Source organism: Anser cygnoides, chromosome 13, assembly GCF_040182565.1.
Source record: "Anser cygnoides isolate HZ-2024a breed goose chromosome 13, Taihu_goose_T2T_genome, whole genome shotgun sequence".
Lineage (NCBI taxonomy): Eukaryota > Metazoa > Chordata > Aves > Anseriformes > Anatidae > Anser > Anser cygnoides.
This window is the reverse complement of record NC_089885.1, coordinates 19,050,172-19,069,482: the sequence shown is the minus strand read 5'-3', so window position 1 is coordinate 19,069,482 and position 19,311 is coordinate 19,050,172. Positions and strand designations below refer to the sequence as shown.

The following is a 19,311-nucleotide window of genomic DNA, read 5'->3' as shown; positions in this document are numbered from 1 at the left end:
CTTCGTATGCTTAAATCATTTAAAGCAGGAACAAAATGCAGTTCAATGCATGATTTCCGTAAAATAAAAGATCAACAGTCTTATCTACTGCTATTGCAAGTAAGCTATTGGGTACTCAAGTACCATAGGAAAAGCATTTTATGTTTCCATTTGCCATATGAACCAGACATGAAAAACATTTTTTAAGCAATCAATGTAGTGTGAAGTCGTAGCCTACAACTTGTAGATTATTCTGTTTTATCTAAAATCACATTTGCAGGATTATCAAACGTTGCTTCATACGGACACGAAGCTTTACACAAACTACTTGCTATCTTATGTAAACATAATGTCACACATATTAAACTTCAATCCTATTACAGATGTCAGCATGCTGAAGGTGAAGAACAGAATTATCAGAAAGTCTCCGCTAACAAATGAACTGCTTTTCTTGATTAATTGAAAGAAAACACACAAAAATGCACTTGCAAGCAAACCTTTAATTTTCATTGATGATTTCCTTGTAAACATAGAAGATGAAAAATTCAACTATGATCCCCATTACTGAAAGACGAACAGGTACTACGTCCTCCGCTTAGTTCTTTTACAGATTTGCAGATGGTTAAATACAATTACCAGATACTCATGCTTTCCAATAGGCACGAAATTACTGCTAAATAAAGTCTGCTTAATACTATAAATATATGTAACTGCCTAACCACAAGCATCCACAAGTAACTGTTGTTTAATATTGGAAACATTTCAACGACATTTTTCTAAGGACTTTGGGATTATACACACAACGGTGCCTATCCAACAGACAAAGAATGTAAGCACCAATAAATTCATTTCTGAATTGCAAACTGGACAATGTATTATGATGCAAGACGAAATGAAGTTAACCGTATCGGTCATGCTGTAAAAAAATAAATAAATTAACCTTTATGGCACGAAGCCATTTTAAAGGCAGGAACATGCACTGCAAAACTGTACAGAAGTTTGGTTGTGTCAAGTCCAGACAGTGCTGAATATTCATAATTTTATGGCATTTTTATTTACATACAGTATTTAAGTACTGCTAGAACTGTAACTAAGTTCATGTACAAGTTTAAACTGGCTCATAAAAATTCACTGATCTCTATACTTAGACACACTGTTGATATGTTGGGTGTACATTTTAAGGTAAATCCTAAAGTAAATGCTAAATACTTTTCATCATCTAATTTGAAGAATTGTTCAGAAGAAATGCAAGTCTATCCTGGTCATTTACAACAGCGTTCTCATTTTGTAATTCTTCATACAAACTAAACTTATAAATAGTTCAATAAATTTTACTGTATAAATGTTTTATGATTACCATTACAAAACACATCATGTACACCTATCACTCTAGTTTTAATCCTATTAACTGGGATCAATATAAACCTTTGGAATTCTAAATTGAATCTTCTTCTCAGCATGGAAAACCTCAATCATCATCTAAACTTCTCAGACACCATACTTGCAAAAAAAATAATTATTGGCTTATTAGAGGTCCAATGTTGCAAAAAATCCAAGGAAATGTGACAACAGTTATGTTTAGTATATGATTTTTGGTTTTGTTAGGAAGTCTAGCATTAAGCTTAAACTGTGCTATTTTCCTGACTACAGTAAATTAAGCCACTGGTAAAAAATGTCTGATCATGCAACTGCTAAATCTTTCAAAAAAAAAAAAACAAAACCATAAAACATTCTGAATGTAAAACAGTTTCCTGTGAAGAACACCCATTGGATTATACTTCCTTCTAAATTATGGCATCAGCTTCAAAACCATACAAGATTTTTTTCACGATACAAATTAAATGATGTCTTTTGTATTCTAAAGCCATCCCAGAGCTGTTAATACTATTGCCTTTAGGTTACATTCCTAAAAAGCACTCTGAAGGACAGATGATGAAGTTTACATACAACTGTTTAATTAGCATAGACACAATGACTTTCAGTAGAAATGTCATACTTTGAAACAGGTGATGGTCTTCTGACTGGTAAGCAAAATTGCATGTTATTTACATTAGTTTTGACTTGCCTGTTTAAAAGATGTCTTTCCAAGATGTAAACCAAAACCAAACTCTCTCACAAATGAGTCAATTTTAACATTTTAAATTCAAATGTTTTGTTCTATTATATTTATTTATTTATTTTTAAGCTATAAATACCCCTGGATCTGGTGGACCTATGACTTTATTTAGAAATATCTTAGCTATGAATGAAACTATTTGAATAAGAAACATTATTCAAGCTAAGGAAATAAGGCAATCACAAATAGTAGTTATGGGCTTTTTAAACCTCTTTTTCTTATCCTTCCTCTCTAAAATTTTCGTTTCTTTCAACTGCCTTGTCTACAAAGAGAAGAGAGCCAATTCATTCTTCACTATGTTCTTTAACAGCAGTACTACCTCTGCTACTGCTTTCCTCAGGTGAGGGTTCAGGTTTTGTCTCTGGTGAATTACTGAGTCCAGACTCTTCTGATGCAATCTCATCTTCATCATAAATAATATCTTCTGGATTTGGCGGTGGTGGGCAGAATTCCTCTGTAGGAAACATTTCTTGGAAAATAGTTTCAGCCTATTAAGAAAAATAAACAAAAATAAACTTCACTTTGAAACGTAATACCTTACAGCAGTATTTCGTAGATATTTAAGATTAACATCTGTTCTTTCAGATCAATATTGATTTAATACTTTGGCCTTTTGTAAAAACATAGGAATTGCCATACCTTCTTGCAGTTCTCCAAAAAAATCTTTTCCACTACAAAAATATCTCTAGCTCCAGTCAAACATGAAGAGCTGTATGGGAAGGACCTTGCCATGTCAGGTAAGAGCCAGCTCCAGGTAACACACAAAGCGACCCGCTGCTGCCCAGAGCTGAGCCACTGAGCGTCACTGGTTGTGCCTCTGAGAGCAGATTTAGGAAAGGAAAAAAGCAGCTGTGTGCAGCAGCTGGAAGAGAGGAGCGAGAAGCAGCCCTGCAGCCCCCAGGGGCAGTACAGCAGCAGGGCAGGAGGTGCTCCAGGCACGGAGCAGCAGTTCCCGAGGCCCGTGGTGGAGCTGGCTGTCCCCTGGGACCCCACACTGGAGCAGGGGCAGAGAGTGACCATGAAGGAGCAGCGGGGATGAAGCCTTATGGACCGACTGCAGACCCCAGGGGAGGTAGAAGAGGGTGGATGGGATAAAGGTGTTTTTAGTTTTGCTTTTAGTTCTCATAGCTTTAGTCTGTTAGTGGTAGATTACATTACTTTCCCTTACGCTGACTCTGTTTTGCCCATGACGGTAACTGGCAAGTGGTCTCCCCATCCTTATTTCAACCTATGAGCTTTTTTCATCAACTTTTCTCTCCCTGGTGCTGAGCTCCCTACTGGTGTTAAACCACCACAACATCCATAAAGGTTTTCTTTTCCAAGCCCCTAAGCTTCCACGGCAAATGGAGACACAGATCCTGGTTATGTTTTGGGTTTCTTCAGAGTGAGAGGAATATTGCCTCTCAATTTTGTCTATTTAGGAAACTTACGCCCTGAGGATGACCCATGATAAGAGCTCCCACGTAGGAAAGAATACAGTTCATCTTTATATTGATATTTTTACCAGACACTACACTGAAAAAGCTGACAGTAGGGTCAGTTAATGCCAACTGCAAAGGCTGATTACATGATGCGGATTCCTGGACAAGGGGGAATTGTTTTCAGATTAATACATCATTGAGCATGTACCAAACAGCTTTCTGTGATAAACCTCACTGCGCACCAGCAGTGGATTTGTATCACCTGCACATGGATGTAGGGCTCCATTATTAACTGCTCAAATGACCTTGTCTACTCTCGGTTCAATTTAATTTTTCACTCTGCTTCCTAAATTTCACTTTTCCTTACCCATTTAAAATCATTTTAAAACTATTTATATTAGTATATGAAGAAATATATATATATAAATCTATTATCTACTGCAAAAAGATGAGTCTGTAATTTCAAAACCCTGACTAATAAGTAAGTCTGGAGGACAAGGGGATGCAAATATCCTACAAAAGGTTTACAAGCTAAGTTTTTGAAGGTAAGAAAAAGACTTTTGATTTCAAGTTTGCACTTGCCCTTGACATTCCAAAAACATACTTGAATTACTACATGTAATAGAATACGGATGAAGAAAAGTACCATATTTTGCACTAAACATATGAAAAAATAGAACAAACACTCCATGCTGCATTTCTGAACAATTTTTCAGCCTCCAATTAGGCAGTGACCAAAAACAGTCAAGTAATTATGAGGTTGAACGTGGAAAGAAATTCTCAGTATCTTATCTATGTAGGACATCATGACATTGATTATAATTGAACAATTTAATGGTATAGCATGCTTTCAGGCCTAACAATTTTTTAAGTTAACCTTACCCAGCTGAAGTCATGCAGAATAACCAATAATAATTTAACATCTCCTTCATTACAGCACATTGATATTTATTGTAATTAAGTTAGTAACTACTAAATATTGAAGCAACAATTTAAGTGTACCAGAGCTGTACCAAGTGTGTATGTTTGAATTAAGCATTAAGACATAAGCATGCAAAGCATTTGCAGTTAGATATTCTAATTTATAACTGTTAAACTACTTAAAGTTGAACAAAACTATGTTTTGTTGTTACTATGTTTTGATGGCACATAGAATAATTGTATGGGCTTTTGTAGCAACATTTACAGAGAACACTACCAAACTAACAGAGCTTGGAAATACAGCATGCTTTAAAAAGTATGAAATCCTTCCAGATAAAGAAAAAAAAAAAAGGAAACAGGTTAAAGCACAAATATTGGCATGACATCATAATGCTTTCTTATAAACATGAAGATGCCTCAAATCTGAAATAACTCAGGGAACATTGCATACTAATTCAGTACATGACAATTCATGTCAGGTTGTAGAGAGCAAAAAATAGAAAACTGGAAGCAATCTGGAAGAAATCTGTACGTACAGAATTTGAAGGAATCATAAACAGGACTTTACACTTGATTAAGCCTATCCTCAGGGCAAATAAATACAGACATTAAAATTTTAATCAATATTATACTATAATTTAGAAAACTAAATTAAAATAAAACAAGAATTAAGTCATCTGTATACTGAGATAATCAGTTGTTAGGTTGTGATATCTCACCTTCTAAGTAACGTATCACCAATACAATCAAAGAGCATAACAGAGGAATTAGAAATACTAATGGTAATGAAAACATAAATCATAGGAATTATCACTAAAACAGTAAGCAGAATTGATTAGAGAACTTATATTCAATTTTCCAAGCAATCCCAAGAGTAATACACAGTTTTTTGTTTTTTTTTTTAGTTATTAATAGCTTTCTCATCCATGAATTTGTAATTATCTCACGTTTAGAGATTTTCACCCGTTGCTAGGAAGATAAAAGGGATTTGGGGGTAGAGGGCACACCAACTTACATTTGTTTTCTCCAATTGTCTGGAGAGTACCTGTACACTAATTGGGAAGGGTGTGTCCTAACTTTGAGTTCTGCTTTATTTTCAGCCCAGTCCTTATTTGGTCCTCACATACACTTCATGTTGGTTTTTTTCTTCATTACTTTTAATTATAAACATGTTTATACTAAATATTTTTCACTCTAAATAGTGACCATGTATTTCAAAATTTAAAACAGGTTAAAAAAAATGTAACTCCTACTCTTTCTGAAAACCACTGTCAGGCTCTTTCAATTGCTTCTCCTCTGAGATATGTCCAGTTAACATCTACCTCACTGACTGCCAACAGATTTCACATGAAGGCAAACTACAGTACTTAGATTGTGTACATACAGCTTGATCTATAATACCACTACTCACCCATTGGTAATAATAGGAGCTCTTAATGCAGAAAAAACAAAGCTGAATACTAGAAATGGTGGCTGTCTGAATTAGAAATAGGCTGATTTAAAACAAATTTAAACAGCTTTTAACTTGCAGTGTTTCAAGTAACTGTTGAAAAAATCTCTTTAAAAAAAGAATTCATTTACAATTTAAAACTGCTACCATAATAATTGTCTTGCATTATTTTTTGTCTTGACAATCCTTTTGTCCTATCAGGAGGCAAATGGTTTCCTAGTAAAGGAAAATGAAGGGTACTATTAGCCCTTAATTACACTGTTCTGACCCTACAGTTCAGGCTATGTCAGCCTTTACATTTTAAACTCTTATTTTAAGAGGTTTATGACTTACTCATAAAAAATCTTGCAACTAGTTAGAAGATGGCATGCACATTCTCTGAAGAGGGCCATTAAAAAAACAGCTTTAAAAATGAGTAGTGCCAGTTAATCCTACAAAGGTGTAAAATTGTTCTCATACATTAGGTTTGAAAGTACCTTGACATCGCAGTGACTGCTGTGGTACATTTGCCTAAGAATTTATACCTTCCTTATCAAAGCACACCTTTGAATGGAAGAGCAAAGGAGAAGCATTCCTGTACTCTTCTTGTGTTGAACAAGTCATAAACTGCATATTCTCAAGATCTTGTTGTCTTCTGCTCAATAGTAGTGGGGAAGGCACAAACAGATATTTAATGTGCAGTTCCTTGACAATTTCTATGTAACTACCCTTGATGATCTGGTGTTCCTGAGTACTCTATTGCCAAGAGAGAAGGCAGCTACTTCAGCACTTCTCCATTTACTCTTTGACTAGGGAGCTTCTTCACTTGCTCTTTCAGAGCACTAGTACTGTGTCTCAAAGTGAGTACTGGTCTGTTATGCCTACTACCAGGCAAGTTGCAAGTAGGTCTCAGTTCAGGATTCCACTTAGCTGGAACTACATACATAGACACTGAGAACTTAAAGTCAAAACTGAATGTGATTTGGTGCCAAATACTACCTCAAGATGATGAGTTGAGTGAAATTCCCCTCAATGACATCAGAGACACAATTACGTCATAAATTTTTAATGCAGTGGTACTAAAGCAAAGGGAAGGTAACCTTAACAGATAGCTTAACATGCTAGACTAGTAATTATGTTGGTTCCCCCCCCCCCCCCTTTTTTTTTTCTTCCAATACGTTTTGGGTTTGTGGCTGTCTCCTGCAGGTATTGCACTACTTTGACAATTTTTCCAAGATGAACTGTAGATGGGCTTTTCTGATCGACCTTTAATTTATACTGTTTCTCTACTAATTTATCTCATCTTTAACCTTACAGACAAAAGACTACACATTTTGGGGAGTTATCTTCTGTACTTCTGAACTGACAGTTTTTCCTTTCTACAGTGTTAAAGGAACCATCCTCCCAACACCATCATTTTCAGGTACTGCTGCCTTATAAATGCCCTTTACCTTTTCAGATTAACCATCTACTACTCCTAATGTTACTACACTAACTGTCCTTTTCTGAAGTTTCTTCCATTCTCAATTCCACTGACATTCACTTTGCTTGTTAAGTAAGAATTTTGTGTGTCCAGCTGCGAAGCTTTATAGCTGTATTTGTATTGATTACCTACCATAAAGCAGAATAACCCAGAACAAAAGCATGGACTGTATTTAAAGCTGAAATTCTGCAACCAAAAAAAATTGGTCTGACTAACCTGTTTGACAGCACAGTCATTTCCTAAAGCAGAGTCTGGGCCAGAACAGACATACACATTTGAGGGTAAGCTGCTGTATGAATTTCTGTCGATTCCTGAAGAATCTCTCATGTTGAAGTATACTGCCCAGAGGACTCTGGGTTTTTCCAATTCTTCATTTTCAGTCTCTAGAAAGATTAAAAAAAAAAAGTGTTTCCCATAATCAATGTTTATATGTAATAAAATAAAAACATAATCTAGCATACTAGAAGTCAATTTATTAACAGGAAATTACATTAATAAACATGTATTTTCAAATTATTTAATTAATTTTACTTTCCATTCTTTTCTGAGGCACTCTTTCATCATAATTCTGTTTTCCATAATTATGCAAACTCTACTTATTCTGTACATGGTATGCCACAGAAGAACGCCTTATCACATAAAGGAAGAGTACCAAGAAGCTTGGGTCTAACTTTAACCACTTTTCACTTTGTGTTATCTAGTTTACTCAGGAAAGACTCCATGTGTGTATGATGGGTTAAATAAGTCCTCCATGGGTTGAACCAACTCAGAACTGCATTCCATATGCAAAGACTTTTTTTTTTCATGCGTACATTTTCCTCCTCATTTCATAGTTTATCTTTGTATGGGAACTCCTTCCACAATGGACCTTTGTATGCTTCAAAGGTTGGGCATCTTCGAGCCAATATAAGGAGACTCGACAAGGCTCATGCCTTAAATCAAAGGCATTGTTTAAGGAAAAAAAAAAGTAATATCAACCCACTCTCCCTTACTAACTGTAGATAAAGAATTAGCTAAAAACAGAGGCATGCTATTTGAGGTAAGTAGTATGTAAAATCCCTATACTTTGGAAACACTTCTGAATGAAAATAATTGGTTAATTTACCTACACTTGTTGAGGTGTATTGTAACACAGTACAAGTCATTACAAACACAAAATGACCATTAGCTACACTGTGCTTGTTCATCATTTATATATTCTTGTAGTTACTCTGCACATTGATATAATCCCTCTCATATAGGCAAAGAAAAGCTCGGAAGACGAAGGTCACTTTTTAACAGTGCAGAATGCAATGGAAGAATACACAACATAGATTCTGAGCTTAATAGATACTGTTTGTTTGGCATATTTGCCGTCCCCTTTTTGGTATTTTAGCTCCTCTAAAATAAATGAAGCCTGTAAAAGACCTTGTGAGATTTACTTCTTTCCAAGGAAGAAACTACTAGGTAACGACATTCAAAACAGTATTTTAAAACAGTTGAATTAGAAAAAAAGAGATAAATCTATGCTATTTCTTCAGTATCTTTTTATAACTGTCAAATACTTTAAAAAAATAGGTGCTAACCATCTTGAACAATTTGAAATATAAATTAAATTCATCAGCCTGTGAAAGTCTGAGCCTTAATACAGGGCAAGATGCTCTTTAATATATTTAAAAGTTCACATTGCTCATAAAAGTTACTTCTTCCTCATTTAGGCAGGAAAATGAATGGAGTCCTCTTCTCCAGGTGACTTTGCCTCTTTGACCTGCCATGGCCCAGTGCTCACTTTATCTGGTGATTCATTTTCAATAACTCCAACAGTATTTGTTCTGACATTTTAATTAAAATACGACCACTACCTCATCCTGATGATAAAAAGGCCTATGTGTCAGGGAAAACTAGCTTTTCAGTGCCTCAGTGCACCTGAGGACCCCTATGATCACGGAGTTTCTACAGAAGAATTTCAGTCAGGTTCTAAACAATATATCATTTCAGAACTGGATCACTTTAAACATTAAGATTAATGCCATCTCCCCTCCCCCAATGACTAGAAGACGCTAAACTGCAAGCTAATCTTTTCTTCACCAACTGAGTCTTCAAAACACTTGGCACTGTGTTGAAAATTTAAGATATACTTTAAAGGTTAATGTTTGGAAATTAGCAGGCTTTAAATTAACAAATACAAGCATGAAAAGTGTTTGCAGCATTCCAATCTAATAATGTTTTCATTTGCAAAACGTTTTCTATTTTCTACTTGTAAACAACATATTCGTTTTGTAAAGACAAACTGATTAAAAAAATACTTTTTTGGGACATCAAAATAAAGCTTCCCTTTCCTGTAAGAAGAGAAGTTAAGAAAATGCATTTTATTTAATCTTTTACTTTCTATTTAAAGCAGTTTGCTGTCTAATAAAACAATAAGGTATTTGCTTTTTCATTAAAGGGTAGAAGAAAAAAATTAAAAAATGGGAAAAAACATAGGAAAACAAAATTGCGAGAAGCAGAAACCATCCTTTTATGAAACATTTTCTTGGTTACAGAGCCCTGAGAGGAAAAACAAAGACTGTGTACATAAAAGACTGCCTTTTTTTTTTTTTTAACATGAGAAAATTCTACCTGAATACACAAAGTTAGGAGTGAAACTTAAGAGCAACTACTATAAGCAAACCGATTATGTTTTAAAATATATCCAAAACTTACTACTTTGTGTATATAAACACTTCCACCGACAGCTGAGCATTGGTTTCTCATAGTAGAACTACTGTTTACTGCATTTAAGTATAAGCACACTATTTAAAAAAATGCTTTGCCAGAGTTAGAATATAGCAGCAGCTTCAGTGTGCACATTATTTGTTATATGAGCATCTATCAAAAATACAATTAAATTCAAGATCTTGTGATTTAATTTCAAGTGTTTCTGTGAAACTAGCTCAAAGGAACTAGCTCAGGGACAACTGCTTTGTCAACAACAACTCTGTGAAACTGTCCATCTTGAGGTCCATGAAAGTAGCTGGCAAAGTTTCTTAAATGTAGGATCAAATAATTAATTACTGGAAACAACTGGAAATCTGTCTTCCCAGTAACACCACAGTGAACAAAGTCTTTACACTTCCACTGCTTAAAGCAGAATCCAGAGAATTTCAAAGCAGCAAGCAAGGAAGCACTTGAAGACAGAAAGGATGAGTAACAGCTTTAGAACAGGAGAAGGCAAATAAATTCTGCCTAATCTGGCAGCTGGAGGAAAAAAGCAGACCCCTAACTTTTGGGGTTTTGTGATTTAATTAACCCCTAACTTTTGTGGCTTTTTGCGAAGAAACCAGGATAATGTAAAAAAAAAAAAAAAAAAAAAAAGGAAGGAAACAAGTGCACAAATACTTCATTTCTCTACTGAAAAACATGCCGAGGAGCAAATATGTTTCCATGTGCTAAAAAAGAGCTAAAATTTAAAAAGGTTCTAGATACTTAAATCTACAGTCCCTGTACACTGAAGTTAAACTACAGAAGAACTACTGAAGAACACTTGAAGCATTAGATCATGAAATATAAGAAACCTGACATTTGCCTAATTGTGATCCCCCTCTGAACACAGATTCTTTCACTCTGAAAAGCTGTCTTCTAAGTAGCAGCTTACCACATACATTCATCCAGGTGACGGATTCACACGTTCAGTAACAGATACTTTAGATAAAATGGCAAGCTCTATTTTTTATATAAAATATATTTATTTTTACCTTTTCCTGTTTCAGTATTTAGATGGAATAACTTCTGTACAACAGGCTCTAAATCTTCCCTAGCAGTTTTAGTTGATGGACATGTTAAATGGACTAAATCTGTAAAAGAGAACACAAATTAACTACAATCACCAGTACGCAGATATACAGATGTCACTTAAAATTTTTTAAAAGGCACAGCAGGCTTTTAGAAGTCACTGCTCTTCATATAAATCACTTCCTTTAAACCAGATTAGGGCTGTATTATGGAAATACAGATATACACCATACATATATAGTTGTTAAGAACTTTATTGGTGAACCTTTGCACAAACTTAAAAAGGAACGAAATCTGCAGGATTACACATTTTAAAACAGATACTACATTTCAGCTCTTGTCCACATATTTAAAATACTAACTCCTGTTCCAAAGAAATGTTGCCAAATTACTTCAAAACAAACAAAAAGCCAACAAAACACGAATCCCGTATGCTCTCATCCTCCACAAAACACACGAATTATATTAATTCCAACGGAATCTACTCATTCTTCTTCTGAGTTCTTGAGTACACGAGGGATCCATGTCCCAATAACTGTCTTTCACACATGAATCTCACAATTATCTCTCTCCTCCATATAAACTGGTAAGATGAAAGTATAATTTAACATCAGCAGTGCAGACAAAGAGAATATCATTCTATGAATAGATGCCTACTGATAGCAGGAAAAGCAGGAGCAGGAGTCTGGATGAACAAACATCAGTTAAGGATCTCTAGAAACCCCAAGAATATTCTTGAGTACATTCCATAATCCTTGACAGTCCAATAGTTCAACAACATAGTACACCCACAAATACCAGTTCTTTCATCAACACCCTCCAACAACAACTGAATTGGGACTGAGCAGAAATTTGGAATTTTGATTCCGTGCCTGCTTAGGCTACTCAAGCTTACTTCTCGGTGCACTATCTTTCTTCACTGAAGGAAAAAGTCTGAGCAAGACTTCCATTTCTTGTATTGTACTAAACAGTAAATAGGAGATGAAGTGAATAAACGCATATTTTAATTTACTTTTCAAGTGGGCTGGCACTTCGCTATTTCTCTCCAGCCATAAGGACAACAAAAAACATTGGGAACAGAGTCGTGTTTTGGTAAGCCAGACTGAATTTAAAGATAAGCACTGCTGAGCATCAGAGAACTGCTCTGTGATGGAAATTGTAACACACACAATCCCTTGCTACAACATAACAGAGAAGCTCTACAACGTTTTATTTCTCTACCTTTTTACAGGATAGCAGAAGAGTTTTGTGTTTAGGTAAGGGTGAATTTATGCTAGGTGGACAAGTAATAACTTGTAACTTGCAAAACTGATATTACATACTTGATTTCAAGTGGTGCTCTGTACACATAAAAAATCACAAGGCTCAGCAATCCCATATTGGAAAAGATGACATGAAAAGGTTTTGGACCGTAAGATACTTGTGGAACTGTGTAACTGATCAAAAATCAACTTACAGCATGGATAAATCAGTGTCACTAAAGTGAATTTTGTATTTGTGACGATTCACAATTTTGGTTAAATAACACAGATTTGATATTTGGATTTCTTGCTCATGTCTGAGTTTTCATGAAAATAAACTGCTGAACAGCTTCTTCATGGAGCACACTATTCCTTTATTTGTTCTGTTTTGCAAACTAGTGAAGTTGCTGACTCTTAGATAAGATGATCACTCAGTGTAGTTTGACCTCTTCTGTCCCGTTGGTCTCTCACAAGATAGAGCTCTGCTACATTATCCCACCTGAATTTACATCCGTTAATTCAGATATTCAAAAGACACATTTTAAAGTTTATAAACCCACCTAATTGTACTCATTTGCTACTGAACAATTACCTGGAAACTCATCAGTAGTGAAGTATCTGTCAGAGCATCATGATGTCGAGCCTATCTTTGTACAAATTCACGGACTCATTTGTTTTCATCACAATATATTTTTGATCAATTTCATAGCGAAGTACAGCTATGATGTTACTTCAAATGAATATGACATTTTCCTTTTCACTATGAAACCCAGCTGCATTTGTTTCATCATTTCATTCACAAGTACACCAGAAATGTCTTGAATGATTTTTTTGGCCCCAGTTATGCTACAAAGTTTGACAAGGACTCCAAGAGGGTCAGAATTTTAACCCTTCCTGCTCTTCCTTTGGATTGTATGCTAACACACACAAAATCACCTTCAAACACTAATACTCATTTTTGAATTTAACCAAAATCAAACTTTGTATCTAAAAGGCGCATGTGCTAAAAAAAAACACAACAAAGGCAAATGAAAACAGGTGGCGATAATGAAACTCTCCCTGTATTGTTAACTAAATGTTTACAACTCCAAACACTGTAATACAACCTATTCTTTCCTCAAAAAAAAAAAAAAAAAGAATCACTATAAATCACTAAAGTTCACATGATTTACTTCCTATAAAATCTTTTTTATTACCTTTAAGGTTATGGCTATGAGTTACAGTCATCAGTATATATTTTGATTATATTTGATTTACTCAGGTATAACTGCATTAGTTACAGTGGTTGCCAACATTTGTCTTCAAGTAATTCTTCTAGCAAGAAGAACGATGAGTTTAGTTCATGATTTCATCATTACAGTCTCAATTTTTAGGGCAAGTGAAGGAGTTTGGTTCCACTCAACTGGCAATACAGATTATGTGCCTGTCATTTATGCAGTGTGATCAAAGCGCAGATGTATTTGTATACTTATCTTAAATAATTGTTTGAAAGAGAAATCAGTCAGGTTAAAACCTATTCACAGATAATGATGTAAAAATTTTAAAAATATATTTATATAAATTTATGAAATAGTGCCCTTTACTAAATAACAACTATTTCATTTATATACATGAAGACAAATTTCATTAAAGAATGTAATACATTTTTTATGAAACTGAAGGAAAATGGAGAAAATTAAGTAACACAAACTTAATTTTTCAGCATTACAAAAATTCTCATGAAACTAATAATTACATCTGTTTAGCATGAATCCTTTAGTTTCACATCCTGGCATATGCGTTGTATAAACCCTTAAAAAAAGTAAACCTGCTATTTAAAGGACTAAATATTAACATTATGCTTTACGGCACTGAATTTCTTAATTGCAGATTTATCACTTTATCACAAGTAAGAAATATAACTTTGAGTGACTTAATCATTTAGTTCACTCTTCTTTCATATGCAAATACCTGAGTTCAGGCCTGGGTACCAGTAAAATAAATTGGTCATTATTACAATTTATTACTCTGTTGTTGTTGTTAAAAAGTGTTAGTCAGATGATGTCTAATTCTACTTATATTCCAGAGTGCCCCAGTCTTGTAATCTGAGTAACGGAAAGCAAAAAAAAAAAATAGTTTGGAAAGAAAAATAAGTACCCCATATGACTATTTTGTTGCTTATCTCATCTATTTGAAGTTCACACAAAATACCAACAAAAGTCATAAAGCTCTGTACTTATAAAACTCTTAATGGAAATACTGGGAATGTCCCTTCAAAAAGGTCATTTCTTAGACAGAATTAGAAAATCCAATGCAGAATTAAACAATAATAAAGTTCTTAAATGCATTTTTGTATCTTTTCCTCAAACAAATCATGATGCACTCCTTAGAGTACAAGACAGAGAGTGTAAGCTTAGACATAATCTTACCTCTGCCAAACCTTTCAGAAATTAAAAAGCCCCAAAACGTAGTGTACTTCAGGTACTTCAGCTAAGGTAGTCCATTTTCAAACAAACTCTAAGGACATGTCATCAGTAAGATTCACGTGCTTTAAATTATTACTATTTTTAATGGAAAGATTTATTATTGTATAAGTGAAAATAAATATACTAGTCTAGTAGGAAGTAATACAGTTAAGAGAACATATATCCCATACTTACAAGTGTCCTTCATGCATGTCATAGTTGAGGAACACAACTCAATGACACAGACTGCTGGTTGTCCTAGATCCACTGGAGGCACTGTCAAAATGGAAACCTGCCAAGCAGAAAGAGAAGAGAAAATTCTGAATATCACACTAATTTTAAATGTAATGTCATCTATGCTGTATTAACCTACACTGAAATGTTACAAACTGCAACTTTAATATCCTATGAACTGCTTAATTAAAAATGGCTATGCATTGTACTGCAAGTAAAACACAGTATTAAGAATACCATAGGTAATTATTAGACCAATAGCCATGTAGCACAGTTTGGAATATAAAAGATTTAGGATACCCAGACATATGTATACAAACATACACATTGATTTGTGGGAAGTTATTGAAAGATAAACTTATTAAGTTTAAAAATCTTTATGTTTTTGCAAAAATAAAAAGATTATCTAAGCCTCGCGCATATTTACCAATAAATTCATACCTAGGTATATGTATGGTCACAGAAACCTGTGTATGTGCTCAGTCACCTGCAAAAGTTTATCAATCCCATAAATATGTATTTCTGCAACATATATAAAAAGCTCTCGAGGAGCAGTTGTTATTCCCATATATACAACCCATGATGCATGTGTTTCCTTTAAGAAACAGAAAACCCTGTTGGCAAGAGCATTGGTATGTGAGAATGAGAGTACTTTAATGCAAGACTACTAGTAACAAGATTTAGGAAGGACAGGCTTCTCGTCTGTATTCTTATTCTGTAGATAGTATTTAACCTGTAAAAATTAATGGAAGCACAGTGTACTGAAAAAAAAAAAAACCAACACAGACTGCAGACCTTAATTCTAAAGGGTATTAAAGATTGACAAAGCAGAAACATTTGAAGAAGGATCTGAATATGTATGAAAGGAATCTCAAGCTATAAAAGTGAATGTTATAAAACAAAAATGTTCGAACAAAGCTGAGACAAGAAACTGCGTTAATTACCATAGCATCAAACAACAGAGAAATCCAAGTCATTAAACTACAATAGAGTAAAATTACGAGCAGTTTTAGAGAAACTAATGAATTAAACAATTATCAGTAGAGATGGCTGACCAAAAAGCTTGATTCAAGCAGAAACCAATCCATAAACTAATTCATAACACTTAAACAACAGTTTAAATATCAATACATACAATTCATAAAGAAGTAAATGATACAAAATTGGTATATACCTGCTGCTCTGAATCTGTCTTTAGTACAGATTGATCTGTAATGAGCACTGCTCTGGAGATCTGCCTACAATTAAAAAATAAATAAAATTGTGGTATTGAAACATAAAAAATTGCAATTTGGATTCAGCGTTTTGGCAATTCCAAATTATGCATAATACTGTGGGAATGTTATTTAAGCATACAGCCTTTATTAGTATGATTACTGGTGAGACATTTTGCCTGTTGATAAAGTAGGACCACATCTGGAACATTAATATACTATTTTAATTGACAAAAATAAATGATGAATTAATGAGTCAGTGCCATTATATAAAGCAGCATGAATATCCTTCCGATTTAAAAAATTATTTTATTTTATGAAGATTAGTAGCAGCATGTTAGAAGACTTTTTACGTTCCAAACAGCACAGGACATTTTGGACTAATGGGAAATATACTACAGTGGGGTTCGTGAATTCAAATCTCTACTCTTCCATGGCCTATAATTATTTCTGCATTGCACCTTTTACTATAGTTTTATTTTCATATCTGCAGTATTTTGAGGACAAAGGCACCATATGTCCAATGCTTTTGGCAACAACAACAAAAAACAGAGAAAACAAGGACTTTTTATTTTTCTCTATACCTGAACAAATTTAAAGAAAGAAGAGCAAAAGCACCTGCACCCTCTAAGCACTTTTTAACAAACGTGAAACCCCTAATGCACCTACTGGATTTTTTAAAAGGAAAAGGAAAATATGATTTAGACGAGCCTTTAAGGAAACATAAACATAGAAAATACATTATGCTCTCAAGTATATGCAAGGAAGACGAAAAACTATGCACAGAACTAAGCTATGCTGCAAAGATTAAGCAGGAAACAATCTCTTTAATTTGCACTGTGCTCTTTTGTTTTAAGAGACATAGTACGTTTACTGTTTTGCTACATACCTGTAACATACATTTCTGCATACGCTCTCTGAAAGGTAACTGTCTTCCACAATAAAATAGTTGGCACTTATTCTTTGTCCAAAATGATCAATAATTGCTTTGCATCTGTTAAAAAATTTGAACCAAACTAATAAACTCAGATATAAAGTAACAAAAGTATACACATTTTTCAATTTTGAGTTACATAGAACATCATTTATGCGGGTCAAATGATCTGTACACATTTATCATGTGAACCTCTAAATACACATCTGAAATTGATAAAGAAATCATGTATTTATACATTCTACATGGTATATATGACAATTTTTACATACAATTTCACTAAACAATAATATTAGAACATTAATAAAGTAGCCGCTTTTTAAGGAAAACAAAACGTGAGCTAGTAACACTGCTATTTGCTTGTACGTGAAAATGGCGTCAAGTTTCACAGTTCACAATGCGTGGAAAAGTCATACTCTTAATGATTTTGTAGGTGTTACCCTAACACGGTGTTATTCCTGCCCCCCACCCCAGCAACCTTTACCAAAGGCAAGTTTATTTTCCTAATAATTGACAAATAAAATGGTAAATTAATTTAAGAGATGTAAGAAAAGATTTGTGAGAAATGTTTGCATCAGACTTTCCCGGAGAACTTTTCTAAGCTTCTAAGACTGTATTATTTGTGGTTAAATATAACATTTATCTCTAAGTTACAAACAAAAAGGGTAACTGCTTTAAGAGCAGCACAAATGTTCTTAATAGATACTGTTTGATTGCATTGCAAATGTATTCAGTCATTTGCCTCAGACAACACTTGAAAAGTCAAAAACAACCACCCACCAAAAAAAGCCTCTCTGAATGTATGCAGGTCAAAATGATACAAGAATAATTATATGTTGTGACATTAGTATATAAATTTTCAAGAGACAAGTGTACATAAAACAGATTAACATTAATAAATGGTAGAGAAATGCCAACCATAGGAAACAAATTATTCAGAGAGCTTAAATTGAGAACAGGATACAAATTCCCCATTTTAATGGGGAATTGCATAGAGGTACTAACTAAAACCAGCCTCTACTGCTGATTCCTCTACGGATAACTGTATTCTTGTTATATTCATTACTCAAGGTTACACTGTGATTTGTAATCTGTTTAATTGTAGCTGTTTTACTCAAACTGAGAGTTGCAAACATTTTGAGAAATCCCTGCAGGTTTAAATAGCACCTATTTTAATGAATGTGTTTTACTATCTGAAGTGTAAGTAAAATATGTTCACTACAATTTCTTTCTTTATAACTTGTATCCATCTTCTAAGGGTCTTTAAGGCTTAATACTGATTTCTAAGACAAGATTTTAAGATTTTTCTGTAACTTCAGAAAATTTACTGTAAAAATAGAGTGAATTAGCTTTACCTAACATATGCTTGATATGTGAGTTATTGTGGTGTTTTTTTTAATTAAATACTTCTGAACCAGCATCTCAATTTTTTTTACACACGTGCATACACATGCATGAGCAACATGTAAAACATCAGCAGGATGCCTAACGGAGATCCCTTAAAAGATTTAAATGTTTTATTGCAGCACAATTCCTGTATAAGTAATTATCTGACATGCAAGTTATGCCTTACAAATAAACAAGACTTCTGTAGCTTCAAGTTACTCATTAGCTTCTGTGCTCAGAACGGTCTATACAACTACAGAAGATGAGAACGAAACGTAAGTAAGTAACAGCAGCCAGTCATCGCTAGCTTTAGCAGCGTTAGGATTTCACCGTTGCTTCTTCTAGTCAAAAATGAGAACTGAAGAAGGGTGCAGGCTATGCTTATGCAAAAATGTAAGAAGTTAATAACAAGTAAGGAGAGTTGTATAAAACTTCTAATGCCTATTTCGTAGGAACCTGGATGCTACATAATACACCGACATTCAAATGCAGCAGGTAACTTGCAAAGCAGTAATTAAAAGTCTAATGGTACAAGTATTGTTTAACTGGAAACATGCTGTACTTTTTGCACACTTCAAATCGCATTCTGTTCAACATGTGTTTGTGTTTCTCTTGCAACTTTAAGAAGTTTTTTCTGAACGTTAACCTGATTTCTTTCTCAAGCACTCATTTGAATACTGCAAATAAACAAGGAAGTCAAGCCGCTACAGTTCATATCTAATTATAACCTTTCTTATTGTTTATGAAACAATTTCCCCT

The 19,311-nt window shown here is 34.1% G+C and overlaps 1 protein-coding gene across 1 annotated transcript in view; it reads right to left on the bottom strand.

Annotated features, from left to right (window-relative positions):
* Window positions 1–459: 459 nt before the first annotated feature.
* The window catches only part of CHM (CHM Rab escort protein), a 63,397-nt gene continuing 44,545 nt past the window's right edge, over window positions 460–19,311 (bottom strand). The window contains exons 10-15 of the mRNA XM_048076057.2: window positions 17,122–17,226; window positions 16,193–16,256; window positions 14,980–15,076; window positions 11,063–11,161; window positions 7,566–7,732; window positions 460–2,583 (exon numbers count right to left, since the gene is read on the bottom strand). Of these exons, the coding sequence (XP_047932014.1) occupies window positions 2,380–2,583; window positions 7,566–7,732; window positions 11,063–11,161; window positions 14,980–15,076; window positions 16,193–16,256; window positions 17,122–17,226 (736 nt within the window). The 3' untranslated portion in view covers window positions 460–2,379. The remainder of the gene's footprint in view (window positions 2,584–7,565; window positions 7,733–11,062; window positions 11,162–14,979; window positions 15,077–16,192; window positions 16,257–17,121; window positions 17,227–19,311) is intronic.